This window comes from Rattus norvegicus, chromosome 8 (assembly GCF_036323735.1).
Source record: "Rattus norvegicus strain BN/NHsdMcwi chromosome 8, GRCr8, whole genome shotgun sequence".
Lineage (NCBI taxonomy): Eukaryota > Metazoa > Chordata > Mammalia > Rodentia > Muridae > Rattus > Rattus norvegicus.
The window spans coordinates 19,937,023-19,957,067 of record NC_086026.1 but is presented as its reverse complement, the minus strand read 5'-3'; the positions used below and the strand labels follow the sequence as shown (position 1 = coordinate 19,957,067).

At 45.2% G+C, this 20,045-nt stretch overlaps 1 protein-coding gene across 11 annotated transcripts in view; it reads right to left on the bottom strand.

Annotated features, from left to right (window-relative positions):
• Mre11 (MRE11 homolog, double strand break repair nuclease) overlaps nucleotides 1-20,045 on the bottom strand; it is a 61,696-nt gene that overhangs the window by 4,839 nt on the left and 36,812 nt on the right. For 10 of the 11 annotated variants that reach the window (XM_039082071.2, XM_006242532.5, XM_063266066.1 and 7 more), the window contains 8 exon segments: nucleotides 17,961-18,064; nucleotides 16,570-16,743; nucleotides 14,196-14,258; nucleotides 8,952-9,168; nucleotides 8,009-8,089; nucleotides 5,154-5,212; nucleotides 3,643-3,707; nucleotides 1,986-2,061 (listed from right to left, as the gene is read on the bottom strand). In XM_039082071.2, the coding sequence (XP_038937999.1) occupies nucleotides 1,986-2,061; nucleotides 3,643-3,707; nucleotides 5,154-5,212; nucleotides 8,009-8,089; nucleotides 8,952-9,168; nucleotides 14,196-14,258; nucleotides 16,570-16,743; nucleotides 17,961-18,064 (839 nt within the window). 11 annotated transcript variants of the gene reach the window in all.

Here is a 20,045-nt window from a genome sequence, read left to right as displayed (position 1 = left end):
TCCAGATGTGTGCCTGCTTCCCTACTGGCAGCAACATGTCATCACTCAACAGAGAGACCAAAGTCACAGCCTGAGGTGCAGGAAGCTGGCAAACTGAGAGCTAAGGCATAAGGAGCATGGCAGCAACAGCAGATGCTCAAAACAGAGAGTTGAGGCACAGAGAGCAGGATGGCCACTAAGGACACTTTGCAAGTGGGACAAGCCAATCACACAAAAATCAATAGAAATTTCATTACACAGGGACACATAGCAAACAAAGTCAAAGAAAAGAGAACAGAATGGTAAGTATCGGTGGCTGGGGACGAGGGATGGACTGGGGTGTGTTTAAGGGGCACATTTGTGGTTCTGTAAAACGAAAGCCCTTGGACTGTTTTTTCCCTCTCTCACCTCCTTTCATACTCCATCTCCCCTCTCTCTCAGGTTCACCCTTCTCCTTTTCCTCCTCCCCTCAGAAAAGAGCAGGCCTTCCAGGGACATTAACCAAATATAACAAGTTACAATAAAACCAGACACACATTCTCACAAAAGGCAACCCAGTAGGTGGGAAAGGGTCCCAAAGGCAGGCAAAAGAGTCAGACACGGTTCCTGCTCCCAGTTAGGAGTCCTACAAGGACACCAAGCTACACAGTCATAACGTACATGCTGAGTGCCTAGGTCAGACCAGAGAAGCTCCCTGATCTCTGTGAGCCCACTTGAGTCAGTTGACTCTGAGCCTTGATGCCTCTGGGTCCCCCAACTCTTCCTCCCCCTCTGCAGGACTCCCAAGCTCTGCAAATGTTTGCCTGTTGGACCTGCACCTGCTTCCATCGGTTGCTGGATGAAGTCTCTGATGATGGTGATGATGATGATAGGCTCTGGTACCAGCATATCATGCAGTCAGAACAGAGGTGAGAGGTTTTGATGCTGGGTTGGTGTCCCAATCCCTGCACTTGGGGTCTTGCATGGTTACAGAGGATGGCTATTTCAGGCTCGGTGTCCCCATTAGGAGGAGTCTCCACTAATGTCACCCTTGGAGTTGTCTCCCAGTATTCTTTCCCTCCATCCCCCATCCCACCTGATCTCCACCTGCCCTAATCCATCCGCAAAATCTATTCTATTTCCCTTCCCGGGAAGATCCCTGTGTGCCCCTCCTCCCCCCCACACACCTCAGGCATTCCTTATTACTTAGCCTGTGGACTGTAGCATGGTTATCCTTTACTCCACAGCTAACGTCCTCTTAAAAGCGAGTGCATACCATTTTGTCTTTCTGTGTCTGGCTTACCTCACTTGAGGTCTGTTTTACAACAAGAACATATTTAATACTACTAAGCTACATTTAAAAGAGTTTGGATGTGATTTTTGTGTTATGTGTTCTGACTACAACATAATTAATTCTAAACATAATTGTTTAGAAATAAAAACTAAATGAAAATGAAGGCAGGCTTGACAATCTTCTGGAAAGCCTACAGAGGTTCAAGTGGCAGCCATGAGGGAGCAGGAAAGGCCAGGGCTCTGTGTCTCACAGCTCTGATCCAAGGAACACAGAGAGACGCACCCTGACTACACTTCCTCCCACTGCCCGTGAGTGACAGACTGTGACAGTTCAGTGAAGACCCCACTCTGTCCTCACGGTGCATGTGTGCTGAGGTAGTATTCTGTCCAGAGTGCAGGGACATTTCACCACATTAACCTTAAAAGCTTCTAGACCAGCGCCACCCCACTCTCCAAATATGAAAGGCAGAAGCTAAATTAAAACCAAATTAAATCCCCCAGCTTCGATCACACTAATGGGACAAGTGAGAGCAGAGTGACCGGCGAGCTTTAAACTCCTGCATGCCTTTGGAGGACATTACACTGGGGGCACACACTGACACTTAGCATTACCACTCACAGCAAGGCTATCAGGGAGCCTAAAGTATAAGTTGTAGTGTGCCTAGCCAGTGGTCTCTATTCACATGTCATAGACGGCTAAGGTAAAAAAAAAAAGCCAATGACAGGACGATTACCTCGTCTGATTCAAAGTCCACCCCTTTGGCTGTCTGGCTCTGGGACATCCGTTTGCTAGGTGCTGTGCCCGACCACCTGAGGAAGAAAGAAAAGCCAAAGACAACGAATAAGAACATCGTACGAGCTTCAATCCCATAGCAACCACTGAGTACAAACGACACACAGCTCCCTTAACATATATAATAATTTCATGCATCTGTGTGCACTAAGGGACAATATATTACACACACACTGTGGGCTGATTCTCTGAGGAGCCCTAAGAGCAGCACTGTCTGTCTCTCAGTTATTGAATGTTTTTAGGGTAAACACGTTCTAATAGAAAAACAAACAAACAAAAAACCCCATTTCCTATCTATGCTACCCCCTCTGCACCTAAATGTCCTCATCTGTCAAATGGGGAAATGTTTGTTTTTTAAAGAGCTATGTGCTGATATGCTTGAACACTAGGCCATGGTCGGATTTGCTAGCACCACCTGAGTGCTGACTCCTGCCCCACTGTAGGACCTGCTCCCCTCCATGTGTAATCCCACAGTGCTTTCCCTTCATGGGGAGCTGCACAGAGTCGGGGACAAGCTCAGCACTCTCCAGAGTATCTCCTGCCACATGAGCACCCACAATGCAGAGCCCGAGTCACAGCATTTCACACACGATTATGAGCTAATTTACTCATCCCTAATGTAGTTCTATGTGGCTAACCCTTACAGCATAATTTAATTTAACTCCCCCAGGCTGGAGCCTTATCAAAATCTGTTATGTACCACCAGACCTAATAGAATATAAAGACCGAAAATGTTAGAAAACAGAGGGGGCTACAGACTTTTCTTTTAAAGATGATTTTTCTTTTATGTAGATGGATGTTTTGCCTACAAGTATGCATGTGGCAAGGCCTATACAATCCCTGTGGCCAGACGGATCCCTGCGGAACTGAAGTTACAAATGACTGTGAGCCATCACGTGGGTCCTAGGAAGCAAACCCTAGTTTATCCACAGGAGCACCAAGTAGCTCAACTACTCCGCCATCTTTCCAGCCCCTTCTATTACGTTCTTAAGCAGAACTTTCCATTAAGTTTAAAGTAAACAGTATTTGCCCAAAATGTTAATACATAAAAGAAAATAGTGATTTTTAAACAAAGTTTAGTAAATACGCCAAAGTAAGTCAATTAATTACTCCAGAATTGAGTAAGTCTATGTCAACCATGCAAGTACTCCAGAATAGGTCCAGCCAGCCATATTAGCACCCCAGAGGAAGTGCACATTAGCCACAGAAGTGATAGAGGAAGTCCAGACAGACACGTAAGGACTCCAAAGTTCATATCAGCCGATTCCGCTGTTTGGTAAAGCAGTGTATATGTAAGGCAGAGAAAATGTACAGTGAAAATTAAGTCTGAAATCCAGGATTAAGAAAGCATTTTCTATTTCTGAGAAGCCACTCTTTCATGAAGAAGGGAACGGGGTAATAGAGACAAGAGGACATGAGTCACAGGCTGTTTTTCAGAGGAAATGCATACAGCAGTGCTGAATCATATCTGTTTTTCATTTCTCTACATAATTGCTAGATGAAAAGGATTCTATTTATCCTCTCTAGCATAGAAAGATGTATTGCCATAGAATTCTGCATAATTATATTTTTATTTTCAAAGGATGTCCCTGGCCTACCTTTGATCAGCCCTGGAGCTGGTAGGAAAACTGTCATCGTCATCAGATTCATCCACCTCAATGGTCTACAGAGGAAGAAACCAAGCAACAGGTTCATCTCAACAGATGAACTAAATAATACAATACCAAGACACACATGCAGATATGTGGCCGGCAAATCACACAAACACTTGCAATTAACACAAACTCGGAAGTGCATATGGCTCAGTGGTAGAGGACCTGTCAAGCAGTGAGGCCCTGGGTTTGATCTCCAGATCCCAGAGAAGAAGGTAAATGCAGCCTGACCTCCAACCAAGGTCCCTCTTCCTTTACAAATGTTAGTCTCTTAGCTACAGCCTACTGGCCATTAATAACCGTGAGCCCCTAAAATACACAGAAAGCTGAGTGACTTGTACAAATGCAGGCGCAGCCCTGCCCTGCAGCTTTCTTCCTAGGTTCTGATAAGGTGAAGGCTGTCAGTGTTTCAACTGCAAACTTTTCTTTCTTGAGTAACCCAGTCCACTTTCAAACTCATACTCTTCTGGCTTCTGCCCACTGAGTGTTAAAATTATTGATCTGGACTGCCAAAACCACCTATTAGCTTCATTTAAAAAGAAAAAAATCGGGCTGGAGAAATGCCTCAGTGGTTAAGAGCACTGACTGTTCTTCCAGAGGTCCTGAGTTCAATTCCCAGCAACCACATGGTGGCTCACAAACATCTGTAATGGGATGTGATGCCCTCTTCTGATGTATCTGAAGACAGCTATAGTGTACTTATATATTAAATAAATAAATAAATACATAAATACATAAATACATAAATCTATCTTTAAAAACAATCAGCTCCAACTTTAAATAAGGTATTGGATTACACGGGGAGCAGCAGGTAGGTAGACACGCCATTCCACCATGCCCTGTGTTCTGTGTTACCTTGACCCTTGACAGGCATGTGCTATGTTTTCACCTGCTAAAGTGTAAATGAGGAAGAAGCCAAAGACAAAATTCCAAAAGAGCATCTTGTGAGGTCACAGGCTCTGCTACACATCCTGCATGTACAGGGTATACCTCACCAAGCAGGGCTGCCTGGCACAGGAAGAAGAGCCCTGGCCTGGGGCTTAAGTTTCACGGATTATGACAGTGAGACAGCAGGTAAGACCTTTCCTGAATTTGCTTGCAGAATCCCAAGTGCAGAAAGGGCCCATGTTAAATCTGTAACAGGACACAGGATCCCGAGCCTGGTCTTTAGTCCACAGCGGTGTGAAAGAGTGTGCCTCCCTCCACGTGAGGAATACACCTTCTGTGTCGGGGTTTAGAGGTCAGGCGGTTGGGTCAGCACTGCTGTCCTTTAAAATGCTACCAGACACAGGAAACGAATGCACTTGCAGGGTGAACCGGTGAGCTTTGCTATTGGCCCTAAGAGTCTAAATAACCATCAAGTTCTCACCAGTGCTGATGTCTACACCACATCCCTGTTAGGAAGTCCTAACACAGAAAGCACATTATTAAAACCAAATCGAAATCAATTTTCTTACCTCTGAGTAATTCTTAGTGGCTACATTTCTGGAAGGCTGCTGTCGGGTAGATCTGAAAGCTAGTATAAGAAAAATGAAATGCTTGTTAACATGGTCCTTAAAGTAATTAAAAACATGTACTCACTTCCTCAGCTGAAGGATTCTAAAGTCCTACCTGCAAAAACCTGGAATGATCAGTTGAAAACCACCTGCATATTCTGAAATCTGAAAGGATGTGAGACTATATATACTTGACATCCAGTTTGCCTATCAGTCTCATGGTTTCCCAGGTTGTTCAAATAGAGTAACAAGCAGAATTCATAATTACACCCACATTAAAATATTTATAAAACAGGCCTGAAAGATGAAGTCCTGTCACTCAGCCAAGTAAACTACACTAGCCCTCCCACCATTTTCTGCTGACAAAGCTTTCCAAGGCTTCACCAGCTCTCACTCCTCTCCCTGTAGCCACACTGGGTGCATGAGAACACACCAAAGGGGAAATCTGCAACTCATTTATCCTCGACTCCCTGATAGAGCTTTCCATAAACCTTCCATTTTGCTTTATCAATACTTGCAGTTTTGCTAGCCCCGCCTCTTTCCTGTCATTTGATATAGAACCATGCAATAGATCCAAACAGCCAGTCAGTGTTCACTTTCTCCTACGTGTGTCTTCTCCAGGACAACCTCCACTCTAAACTGGGCAAAGGGAGACATACAAATAGCCAAGGTGTCCCTCAGACTCCCAACGTCTCTAGTCAGGAGACCTCAGCAGTTTTTCTACCCAGACCAACTTTATCACTGCCCAGGCTTCCCACCTCAGGTTTCTGTGTTGGATCTTGTGATGTCTGAGAGAAAGACGAAAGGCGGAAGACCAGGTCTGCCCTCTCACTCACAGGCCTCACCCTACTTTCTACAATGGAGAAGCAGGTCACATGAACAGAAAGCCAGAGAGTACAGTGCTTTCAGAGAATGTTGTCAGCACTTATTAATGGTCCCCAGTCCTGAGGTCCTGGAAACTTTCTTTAGCTCCCTAGTGGACAGCCACTGACGAAGGAGTGCTTATGAAAGCAGGTAACTTTTATCAGAAGACAGTTTTGTCAGGAAGGCCATGTGCCTAGGTAGGTCAGAGGTTTGCTTTTGGAACTGAACCCACTCTGACTTTCAGGCTAGCAGCCACTGCCAAGTTGCTTGGCTTATTCAAGTCTCACTTTCCTCACCTGTAAACCAGTGCCAATATTTCACACAGAAAGCTGTTGAAAGGAAAGAGGTGCTTAATGCAAATTGCTTTGGCAAGTGCCTGGCAGGCAGCAGGAGCACACACAGAGTATTAGCATGAAAAGCACAGTGACTCAGGGTAGTAAGTCACACGAGGCAGTGGCCATAAGATGTCTTTTCTCTGCTCAGTCTCCTCTGCTGAACAACTTCAGTGGAAAGAAATCTGGTCATCAACTCCTATGGACAGCAGCTGTTGGCTACGCATGTTTCCTCCTTTCCTAACAGTAAACAATCTTGTGTTGTGTGGAGTTCAACTAACATTGTTTACCTGTCCCCTGCTCCCCTACAGTGGACATCTACAAGTACAATTTCAATGCTACACCTTCTTGGGTGCAGCACCTCCAGGTTGAAAACACGTATGTATATATGCTTGGAACAATGAATGAAAACTGTATTAATAACAATGTGGAGAGGGACGGGGAAGGTTTGGAGAGAAGAAATGGAAGGGTGAAATGGTGTAATTATTGTAACTCAAAAAATAAATAGTTGAAAAAACATGAAAAGACAGAAATATAAAAAAAGAAAACCTCGTGAAACTTAATGTAACAAAAACGTTTTGTGTATCTATCCACACACAAAAAAAAAAAAAAAAAAAAAAAATCAATTCCCGTTTAAGGAACAAAGGAGACTAAAGGGAGTGAGGAGGTGACCAGAGGATGGGTGGGGACATCGTTAACACCCAGACAGAAGCTCAAGAGTATAGCAGAGTGTCAGGAAACACTAATGCACACAACTCTATGAAGTTGGATGAGTCCTAAACAGGATAAAAATAACAACAACAACAATAACAACAGCACAATAGGTACAAGACCACAGACAGTAAGCTGAGGGAAGGTTACCGTAAGGAAACGTAACAGCTGATACCTTAATGACAATGGAAACGGGGAGAGTCTCTGTAACTAAGGCTTTAAATAAGGTAAGTATACACACCATATCAAAGAATTATTCACACAAAGCCATTAGCCCTGAAAGAGAAAGGGCAGCCTGGCCTAAGGCACTGGTTTAGCCACAGCCAGACACAGCCAGCCTAGTGCCGCACAGAGCACTGCAGGGCTTTGGCAGGGAGGCATACCCACGCCAGCACTCTCTTTTTGTGTTCCCTGTTTCTTATTTTGCTATAGTAATAAGCTCTTGGAGGGGCCTCCTGAAGCGCCAGGCACTGGGTCCGCTTGTTTTATCCATGGCATTAGACAGCTCAGCTCAGTCCCTCATGCACACTGAGGCAGTTCCCAGCACAGGTTATCAGGGACAACCTACTCTCCCCTCCCCCACGGCCTCATTCTCTCTGCACTTGGGAGCTGTCAGAGGGAAGGGAAGTTATACTCTACAAGTTAATCCGTTAAAAAAATTAAAAAGCTCCAACATCCCTGTGGCATGGCAAACCTTTTTCAGTTTTTTATTTTGTTTCCTCAGTGCTGTGGGAAATCAAACCTAGGGCTCGACACAGGCAAGGCTCATCTCCAGCCCCAAGATGTCTGTCTCTAGAGAGTATTTTACCCCATCCCCTGGGTGGCTGCTGACTGCAGGGAGTGTGGTTACAAAGGAGGCGCCTTCGGCCTCCCTGGGCTGGAATGTATACACTATGGCTGTATACTCACCATCTATAATGGACATATTTCTAGATGTTGACGCAGTGGCCTTTGAGCTCCTGCCCCGAGTAGAGATCCCCAGCCCAGTGTCTGCAGGAGGAATCACAAGTGGTCAGTAAGCTCCCTCGGCAGCTGTAGTGAGCACAATGCAGAGGGAGAGCTCAGGAACGAGCCATGCACAGAAAGCCAGCAGCTTTCACACTGTTCGTAGTCACACTGTCCTCAGTTACAGATTAAGTTACACTTAAGCCGTTAAGTGTAAAGATGATAGAAATGGCCACAGGCTGACTCTTCAGAGCTCTTTTTTGGCTTGTTTTTCCGAGACGAGGTCTCACTATGTAGCTCTGGCTACCCTGGAACTGACTATGTAGACCGCGCGCATAGACGTCTGAGTGTGCACTGCCGTGCCTGGCTCTTCCGAACTCTGATATTGAGCCACGGTGTAAGCTTAAGTGTTTATGGCCTCACATGTATGCAGGATCCTGCAGAGCAGAAGCGAGCATCGATCCCCTGGAACTGTGAGCTGCCATGTGGGTGCTGGGAATTGAACTCAGGACCTGTGGAAGAGCAGCCAGTGCTCGAACTGCTGAGCCACCTCTCCAGCCCAGAATGTAACACCTAAGTACTTTGTCTCCTGATAGTGGCATATTTCTCTGATGTGGAATTGCCATTTGCTAGCCATTCCTTTCATTCACATTTGTCGTTCATTACTTCTCCATATCTGAGAGACTACATACAGGAGAAGAGCCCAGTGAGGCTCTTAATCAAACTTAAAAACAACTAAAACCCTACGGCTGCATGCAGCCAGTTACAATTCATCCAAGCTCTACTATAGGCAGCAACTGTTTTAGAAACAAAACCTCCCAGTTCTATTCTAACCAAAGGGCACAACTTAGCATTTCTCTTGTAGCTTGCAAGTCTGCGGTGTTGAAAGGCAAAGATGGGTGCTGACCTCGGCCTCTCTGAGAGCCTCCTCTGGGTGCAGTGCTCTGCCCTCTGCCTCCTCTTCGTCCTCGGCCTCGACCTCGGCCTCGGCTCGGCACTGCTGACTGGCTATCGTCAGAGTCATCTGCTGTCTGCTCCGTTATATCAAAACTCAGGTCATCTGCACTGAAGGCTGAGGCGGCGTTCTCCGACTGTGACCTGAGGGCCCGGGCCCTGCTCATGGCCTGTGCAGCAGGGACAGCACATCAGTAGAGACAGCATCACGCCCACCACTCATCCAGTCACATCAACCCACGAGCGCTGCCGTGCACACTACGTGTGCTGTATACACCAGTGGGGAGAGGAGTGTTCTACCAACCAAGTTCTCTACCCGTACCTGTGCTATGACCTCTTACAAGGGTCTCCAAAAACCTCAGTTTTGTGTTCAGCGCTTCTAGAACCAGAAAAAAGATGGCTGAAGATCACTCCTCATCCTACACAATGTTTATAGAGACAGCTGCAAGCTGTCATTCTTTTTTAGAATGAGTTCTTAATTAAAAAGAGAAAGAAAAAAACCCATAAAATTTAGGGTGCATTTATTTTCTTTCTGATTTTTGAATATGACAATTTCCCCTAAAATAACTTTTATACCCAGAAACACATAGATAATAAGTTGTTATCTTGTTACATATATTATATAAATTGTTATAAAAAGACTGAAAAAGGAGCTGGAGAGATGGCTCAGTGGTCAAGAGCACTGACTATACTTCCAGAGGTCCTGAGTTCAATTCCCAGCAACCACATGGTGGCTCACAACCATCTGAAATGGGATCTGATGCCTTACTTACATGAGTGTGTCTTAAGACAGCTATAGTGTACCTCATATGCATAAAATAAATAAATCTTTAAAAAAAAAAAGAATGAATCTTGGAACCAAGCATACCCATTTTCTTCATTTTGTAAGAAATCATTTAGAAAAAACAAATTTGAGATTCAGCCAAATACTGTAACTCTAAATGAACAGATTTTTTTTATATTAAAAAAAGAAAGCAATTGGAGGTGTGGGGAGGTCATGGCTAGGGAGACGACTCGATTGGTAAAGTGCTTGCTGTGCAAGCATGAGGACCTGAGTTTAGGTCTCCAGAATCCACGTTAAAGACATGGGTGCCACTGCATGTGTCTAGTACCACAGCACTGGGGAAGAGGCAGACAGCCTCTGGAGCTTGTGAGCCCTGCTAGCTTAGTCTAATCAGTAAGCTCCAGGTTCTCAAAAAATAAGGAAGAAAGTCATAGAGGAGGACAGCCCACACTGATCTCTGCCCCACATGCACAAACACAGACAGGGTAGCAGTACCTAGGAAAAACACTCAGGACTGTCCTCTGCATACATGTCCACACATGATCACACGCACACATACGGACATAAAATGTTAGAATAAATGTGAGTTCTAACGCAGGTCCTGAAAACATCCTAGAGCCCCAGGGGGAAAAAAAAGAAAAACAAATGCCATCAAGCGTCTAATCTTCCAAGAACAGTTAGAGAAGATTGCTTAGAAACACCATCCGGGAGCGGAAAGGACGCTCAAGGTTAAGAGCTGTTGTTGCACAGGGTTGGTTAGACTCCCAGCACTCACACTCATCAGCAGCTCCATTTTCAGGAAGTTCAACTCCTTCTTCTGGCCTATTTGGATACTAGGCAAGCATGTAGTTCAGACATCCATGCCGGCACAACACAGAAGTTAAAAATAAAACAACAAAACAGGCAAAAATCCCCACACACCATCCAGACACCAAGAACTCTGAGGCAAATTTCTAAGGCCAGAGCCCACTGCTACTGCTGACAGGCGCCCAGTGCTCCCAAAGCCAGCCCAGTGTAGACAGCACTGAACATACAGAGAGCAGACAGCAGACCTTATCCATGAATACAGCAGAGCCCAGGAGTACCCGCAGGGCTGGCATGCCAGTACAGACCTGCAGAGTGATAGCAGGTCAGGGACCCATACATAGTAATACACTTCCCATGAACAGAACGCAAGGAGGAGGCCCCACATTTTCCTTCCCTAGATGGAAAAGGCCTTAACTCCCCACCACTCCTATTAACAACAGACTTCAGGAATAGGTGGATACTTTTCTACATGACAAACTTAGAAGGCGCATGGAGAGAGGAAGAGGAGGGGGAGGAGGAGGGGGAGGAGGAAAAGAGGGAGAAGGAGGAAGAGGAGGAGGAGGAGGACGGGGAGGATGGGGAGCACACACAGAGAAGCATGAGTTACCCGCTTCCCCACTGTTAAGTAGGTACCTCGCATGAATGCTTTATATACATTAAAATCTGCTCACAGAGGTAGGGAATTTGGTTCAGCGGTATAGCACCAAGGACGGGGTTCAGTCCTCAGTTCCGAGAGCAGGGTGTGGGGGACACTCATTCACTGTTACAAAAAGGAAGCATGAACCAAACACAGCATCAAGAGAGAATCCCTTGGGATGCGCAAAATCAAACGTGTAGCATCGGAACAAGGTGAGGGATGATGGAGCATGCGCTCACAGACAGCGGTGCTGAGAAGACAAGCTAGCACAGCACCTCTGTAGCAGCAGTGACAGGCACGTAAACCCCAGTCCCGCTGGGATGTCTACTGCTAAGTGACAAACCAGCATTTCCAAATTATCTATCTTTCTTTGGCTAAACACCATCTTTATTTTCATTTTCTCAAATATTATAATCAAACACTGCTCTAGCTCACATTTCTGCACAACAGCTTTAAGTTACTCTAGGACTTATTCTTCATCTTAAACTGAAACTCTACCCATTTTCTACCCCCAAGTCCCGGGGAACCCCAGTTCTGCTCCATCCCTATGACTGAAGAACACAGCAGCACAAACAGGAAATGTTATGTTTGTGCAGTGGACTCTGGCCCCTTCCCACTCAGTGTGTGTTCATGTGCATTGGAGCACGTGTTAGACGGTAATGATGGGGTGACGTTCCCTTTGCTCATGCAGTGACTGATAGAAACCTGCTGTGTCTCGCTTGGCTACTGTCGCTCATACTCTGGAGCACTGGCAGGTAAGTATTCACTTGAGGCTCCACCTCCACTCCCCTTGCTGTATACTTAAGCCTGTTTTACCTTTCTCAAGGGTGGCCATATTGCTTTCCACCCCAGGGCATTGGTCCTCCTTGCACCAGGAGGAATAGGGCTCCAAGCTGCACACACAGGTGCCAATCCTCACCCTTGTTCTTTTCTGCTCATATTCTTGCTCTCTCTCCCTGGGGGTTCACCCTTGCTTCTCTAATGTGGGGTGCAAGTCTCTCTGTATTGTGAATACTCAGGATCCTTAAGTGCTGACAGAGCACATGAAAACCTTTGAAAAGATGTCTAGCCAAGGCTTTTGTCCATTTTTAAGTTGCTGTTATTGTTGAGTTTAAGAAGCCCTTTTTAATACCACATGGACACCAATTCCTTGTATGTATGGCTCATGAGTCCTTCCTCCCATCCTGAGATTTCCCCTTCACTCTGGGTTAGGATCAGCACCACATTTGGAAAGGGTGTACCAACCCCATCTAAATTCAGAAAAGCTGGAAAAACAAGGAGTGAGTGCCAGACCTGGAACAGCTGTTTTTATAGAACCATAAGAGATAGCAGTGCACAGGATAGAGATCATGGCAGCCTTCAAAATCCAATCTTTACTGTCTGTTCATGGCTCTAGGTTTTCAAGTTACCTTGTTTTCCCCATGTCAACAAGTAGCTCTATGGTATGTATTCTGTCTGTTAAAATAACTAGGGCATAGTAATAGGATTTATATTCTAAGCTCAGAAACCCTGACACATCTGGGAGTTATATCCTGGGGACGTGTCAACTCTATTACTCAAGTCGGGTAGGATGCTGACGCTGAAAGCCCTGTCAGACCCACAGCATTCTGGAACTGCTTATCCAGACTTCACGTGCTGAAACTTTACGTGCAAAGCCACCTCTATCAACAGTATGGAGTGGTCACTGCATGAGTCAGGCCTCATGAGTGGATTAATCTATTCACAGGATCAATGCACTCCTGAGTTATGGAGGCAATGGCTCAGACCTGAATGAAAGCTAGCACGCTCACTCCCTACCGTGTCATGCCATCTGACAAATCGGAAACCTCTAGGAAGACTCTAGTTAGATGCTGGCACCATGTTCTCTGGCCTTCCCAGCTTCTGGTACTGTGAGCTCAAACATTTCTCTATACTTTATGCTTTTTTTTTTAAAAGATTTATTTATTTATTATATATAAGTACACTGTAGCTGCCTTCATATACACCAGAAGAGGGCATCGGATCTCTTTACAGATGGTTGTGAGCCACCATATGGTTGCTGGGATTTGAACTCATGACCTCTGGAAGAGCAGTCAGGTGCTCTTAACCACTGAGCCATCTCTCCAGCCCTACTTTATGCTTTTTGATATAGCAACAGAAAATCAACTAAAATGCTCAGGAAATCCTGTTACCTGCAAATGTTTTAAAAAATATAGCTAAGTTTTAAGCTTATTTTACTCCTTTGAAGGGCTCCCACTTGAAATGTTACATTTCCATATAAAATATTCACCATTCCTTCCTTTATTTTTATTTTTTGGTGGTGACAGGGATGAATCCCACAGCCTCACACATGCAGGGCAGGCACTGGACAACTGAGCTCCGCCCTCAGCGCCAGCTCTTATGCTTTTAAAGACTAAGGACACCGATGAGGAAACTCCGTGGTCAAAGACCACACCTGTCCAATTCCCCCACACTTGTACTCACCACCACCACGAAAACCAACGGAAAGCAATTCAGACGAAGGCGCAGGAGTCAGTAATGTGTGAAATAACATGAAAACAGCGGCAGTCATCAAAACCCAGAGAACACACAACCAGAAAACAAACGTGTACATTTCAGTCATGAGTGACCAAGCCCCAGTGACTGTCAGAAGCCCAGAACTTCAGTAAGCACTTTCAAATCTACCTTTCTTAACACTTAAGGAGACTTAGGATTCCAACATTCTAACTCAGAAATATCTCTCCCCATGTTATTTTCAATAATGAGGATTTTTCTCTGAAATCTGTGCCCATCACATGTACAAATACATTTTAACAAGAGCAGCAGGGAGAAAAGCAATGACAGTCACACACTCATCACTGATGTGACCTGAGCTCAAATCAGCCAATGGTGGCTAGGGTGTTCACTCCTAGACAGGAAATATCCTGGGGCAATCACTTCTAGTTCACAAAGCAACCTACAAACACAGTATGTTGCAGCTGGAACGTTACCTCTCGAACTTCATCGTCTTCTTCGTTGGTATTTCTCTGTCTGCTTTCTCTGAAACGCCGGACCTAGACCACAACAAAGAAAGTCAGACTCTGTATATCCTAACAGCAGAGCCCCATCAGAATACAGGTGACAGAGGACAGAGTCATGGGCAACTTGGTGGTTTTTGGTCTGTGCAACTGAGAGTCAAATGTGTCCATAGAACTCTACTGGAAGAGCAGGACAGAGAATGCGCATCTTGCTTGGGAGGGCTGTTCTTCATATACGAGGAACAAGCCATAAGTTATGCAAGTCTGGATCTAAGGAAGAAAGGCTTAGGAGAAACTTGGGAGAGTCACCACCAAAGCCATGAAGCTGGATAAAGTTGGAAAGTGAGGATGCAGATAAATGGGAAGTCCAGCTTAAGAAGATGGAGAGTTGAAAGTTACCAGGAAAGGGAATATTCTGTCAAGGAGGGAAGAAAGCATACCCAGTGTGCGAAAAGTCCTGTAAGACATGTAAGATAAAAATGTAGCAACAAGTTTGGCAGCAATCAAAGCAGGTCCCTGACAGGGGTGCTGGCAAAAGGAGTCACTGGAACCTTGACAAGAGCAGTGGAACCGTGGGTCAAAAGCCAGAATGGGAACTGGCATGGTGGTACACATCTTTAATCCCAGCACTCAGGAAGCAGAAGCAGGTGGATTCCTGTGAGTACTAGGCCAACTGGGTCTACATATTAAGTAGTGAGTATTCAAGGTTACATAGGAAGACCCTGTCTCAGAAAAAATAAAAAAAGGTTGGCAGAGTAAGACAGAGAACAACATGTGGAGTAAGAACATTCCATCAGGTAAGAGGCAAACTGAGACACTGTTTTCATGCTCACGACTGTGGAGGAGATTTTATTACTCCCTCCATTTTACAGATTGAGAGCTTAGAGAATTCAAGAATCAGTACTCAGATAAGGCTTCTGATTTTGAGCACAGCATGATACACAGACAAAAAGACGCAGACACACACTGTGCAGCTCAGCCTGGTGCTGAGTACACGGACCTGCGGACTTGAATGTACTTGGCACAGAATGACACTATTTACATAAATAGCAGCAGGCTTCAAGAGGGCCTGCTAAACAGCTAAGGTGAGCGGCGAGGCAATGCCTCATCTGTGAAGCCGAGCTTTGCTCTGCAGAGAAGGCAGCCTCATGGAGCACAGTCAGTAACCAAGACGCTTGCTGTGTCTGGACCCCCAAGTATCTATTCACACTCACACACATGACGAAACTGAGTAAATCCGTGTGTACATCCCTTCATCCTCACAGTCCTGCTTGCCTATAACATTACACTAGAATACGTTCCCTTGGCTTTCAAACTCATACTTTTTATTTAAGACAGGGTCTCATGTAGCCCAGGCTGGACTGAAACTCATTATGTAGCGAGGATTGACCCTGAACTCCCAATCCTCCTACATCCACCTTCTCAACTCTGGAGGTATGGACATGTCATTCCACCTGGCCAAAATTGCAATACCTAATAGCTTATTAATACATAATACTTAATAGAGGTCTTTAGACTTCTAGATCTTGTGACACTGTTCAAAGAAACAGACATTTCCTGCATCCCCCGAGCACACACTGGCAGGACTTAGCTGTGTACAAAGGTCTGCTTTACTACTTCCTTAGGACAACCCCAGGGCCAAGCACTGTTGCTCTCAGGAGGCTACTTCAGTACACCTCCAACACTTGCTGCCAGCTTTCTCAAGCTAGAGTCGACAAATAAAATCCATTTAAAATTAATGCCCTTGGTTAACTGTGGTTAAATACCACCTTCTCAAGCTTATTAGCCATGTGTACTTCTTGTGAACTAACTCCCTTTTCATTTTCCTGGCTCTCCTGACATGTTTAACACTTCTAAAGCTTCCTATGAGCTTTAAACTCCATTCAAAGTATTAGCCTTTTTTTCTGCACGCTTACAAATATTTTCTCCACATTTAAACCCCGTAATTTTGCTTTTTGATGTGGCAATATTTAAACTGCAATGTAGTCCAATGGAAGTTTTTCTCCTTGGTATACAAAGGGGAAGCATGCTCTGGATGAGATTCCAAAGCGAGTCAAAACTAACGAAAAAGGTGAAAGAAAAGCAATTCTACACTACAAGCTTCATTCTGAAGCCTTCCTGGGAGCTCTGAAAGACACTCTCTCTCCGATAGAACCAACCTTACCCAGCACCAGTCACATGTCAAACTCTACTGGCTTCTGCCTAGACACTGCCTAATTCATCCGTCATTTTATCCCCTTAACTTTACAGATGAGGAAACCAAACACATCAGAGACTTAAACAGTGGTGGGTCCAAAGCAAAACCAAACCTTAGCGCGACCCTCACAGGCTGTCCTCAGCAGCTCACCTCTTCATCAATCTTGTCTTCTAGAGCATCGATGTGGCGCTCCTTAAGAAACCGCTGCGTTTTCTCCAGCTGGTACTTCACTAATTCCTCGATGGCATCTTTCTCTTCCTTGTCCACAAACTCTTGAACTGCTTCACCCATCCCTCTTTCTGTCAGCAGTGAGAGCTGAACATTCTGTGTAAGACAACACAAGCTGTCTGTACTACCAGGAATTACCCAAGAATGAAAACATACTCTGCTACGGGTGTGGGACCGGCAGACAGCACTTAAGCCAATGGCTAAATATTAAAAGGGCCAGAAAAAAATGGGAGGTGAGTCAAGACCTGAATGGTTGACAATCCCAGAGAGGCCACCAATGGCTACTAGAGATGAGGCAAGGTGATGGCTGTACAGATGTCCCCACTTCACTCTGGGACCTCTGACTATGTTATATGGTGAAGGAGTCCAAGGCTACAGGTGACATCAAGGGTGTTCACTATCCAGCTATGAACTAAGCAGGTTGTCAAGGGTTCCAGGAATAAGTGAGGGGCAGGGGAAGACATAACGTGGGAAATGGTCAGAGATTCAATACTGCTGGCAAAGACAAAGGAGACTAAGCCAAGGTACGTAAGGAGCACAAGTAGCTGGGGAAGGCTAAGAAATACACACTCCCTTACAACTTCCAGAGGAATATGGACCCCTGATACCTTAATTTCAGCCCAGAAAGATCAGTGCTATTTCTGACCTATAAAACTGCCGGATAACAAATTTGATTTTTTAAAAATACATACAACCAGAGAGGTCCAAGTAGTATATGGCTGTATCGGTAAAGTAACTAAATTAAAAAAAAAAAAAAAGCTACATTCAAACATAAGGTAAGATCAAGACTTTTACAGCAGCAATAGAAGAGTAACATAGAGCCAACAAGGACTCCTGTTAATTATATTAACAGTGTTTACTGAATACTTTGATACAAACTACCTCACACTGGTTCCCTCACAGACTCACCAGTCATTTACTTGTGAATTACACACGGTCTATACTAAATCTGCTGTGTCACCCATTCTTAGGTATGGCCCCATAGACTCATGTGTGTGAATGCTTAGACCTCAGGAAGTGGCACTATTGGAGGAAGTGCGTCACTGTGGAGGCAAGCTTTGAGGTCTCACATGCTCAGGCTCCACCCACTATAGACGCTCCACTTCTGCTGCCTGTAGATCAAGAGCTCCTGGTTCCTCCAGCACCATGTCGGCCTGCTCAGCGCCATGTTTTCTGCCATGATGAAAATAGACTGAACCTCTGGAACTGTAGCCCCAATTAAACATTTTCCTTCAAAGAGTTGCCCTGGTCATGGTGTCTCTTCCCTCCAACGAAACCCTAACTAAGATAGTGAGTTCTGAGGAAGGAGTTACCTTCTCTGCAGTTTGGAAATACTGCTTTACAAGGTCTTCTACTCTGAGCGTCGTCCCTTCTGAAGCAGGTTTTATGATGAGCTTCCCAAAGTTGATCTCTTCTCCTACAAAAAGGAGACCAGCAGAGAACAGCAGCTTCTACAACACATTAAAATCTCCAAACGCTCACCAACTCCTCAGTGCTTCCACATAGAATTTAAGGGAAGAAAAAGAAAGCTGTGCTTGCTAATGGCCCTGGATGTGCCTCTTTTTCCACACAGCTCACATTAACTTTCCCCATCTTAAAGGACCACGGTTCTTGCCACTGTTCTGCTAAGACTGTCCCCAGCCCTTCCTTTCAGGAAGCATCAGAGCCAGAACACACTCACAATACCAGAGCATCACTGACAGTGCCCACTGTGCGCACTAAGGATAGACGCTGACAGTGCCCACTGTGCGCACTAAGGATAGACGCTGACAGTGCCCACTGTGCGCACTAAGGATAGACGCTGACAGTGCCCACTGTGCGCACTAAGGATAGACGCTGACAGTGCCCACTGTGCGCACTAAGGATAGACGCTGACAGTGTCCGCTGTGCGCGCTAAGGATAGACGCTGACAGTGTCCGCTGTGCGCGCTAAGGATAGACGCTGACAGTGTCCGCTGTGCGCGCTAAGGATAGACGCTGACAGTGTCCACTGTGCGCACTAAGGATAGAAAGGTGGTGGGCAGAAGTGCCAGGTCCAAGGATTAACCACAGCAGCACCAAAAAGTGCTCCTACATCACTACCACACACCCCCAGTTCAAAATAAAGGAAGCCAGTTTCACTGGCAATGCCTCTCACAGACAGACGGTAGCAAGCCTCAACCGTGAGCACCTGAGGGCACTCTGTGAACACTAACAGGGAATATGGATAATGTACTTCTGCTGACTCCCTGTGCAGGGCCGTTTAACAATGTCCACTGGGCAGGAGGTCAGCAAACTGGCCCAGCATCTGCTCTCCTGACACCCTGTCTGCTAACTGAAGATGGTGCCATGAACACCATGTGAAAAGGAGAGATTCCTGCCCATGAGAACAATGGCATGCAAGTGGTGAGTGCTACAGAGAATGAGGAATGCCAAGAAGCAGACTCCATGTGTAGCCGGCAAAGGCAGCTATGATCTGATCACAGAACACAGCAGAGATGACAGAACCAGGAAGGAAGGTCTCAAAACAACTAGATGGTGGAGACACCTTCCAGGTCAATGTGTCTCTCACCAGGTGGATGAATACCTTAGTGCCAAGGCAGAGGCTTTACTGTTACTTTACACATACGGTGAGTACTCTTAGTGCCAAGGCAGAGGCTTTACTGTTACTTCACACATACGGTGAGTACTAAGCATTTGCCAGACACCGTGTTAAGGCCATGTACAAAACAATTTTGGTTTCATAAATGAGAACTTTTAACAGTAGAGTAGATAATAACTTATACAACTTTCAGTTAAGGCACACAAAGGTGACACCATTTCCACCAAGCAACTCAAGTAAATAAAAAAGTATCTCCAGGCCAAAACCTGCTGGAGATAAAACTCAAACAGGGTTAAGGTTCTTGTCACGGAACCAATAAGAAGTAACTGACTAAAACTCACAGCCAAAACACAGTTCTTGCACATGGCTTTCTGATCTCTACACTTCAGTATCTGAACCATGGCATCAGGGTAAATTCACAGCATTTTTACTTTTTACTTTTTTAAATTCTATTTCATTTTAATCTAATGAATATGACGTTTGCCTGAATGTGTACCTATGCACCATGTATAAACAGTGTCGAGTGGCCAGAAGAAAGCATGGATCTCCTGGAGTTGGAGTTACAGACTTTGTGATCCACCGTGTGGGTGCTGGGAAAGGAACCCGGGTACTCTGGAAGAGCAGGCAGTGCTCATTACCACTGAGCCATCTCTCCAGCGCCATCATTCTTCATTTCTACCATGCTGAAAAACTCTCTTACTGGCTATAAAGGGAAGGGTACTCTGTAATAAACATGATGAATATTTCTTATGAAAAACGTTATTTGAGTTGATGACTTTGTTTAATAGTTAACAGGGCACTAGGCATTTATAAATTTA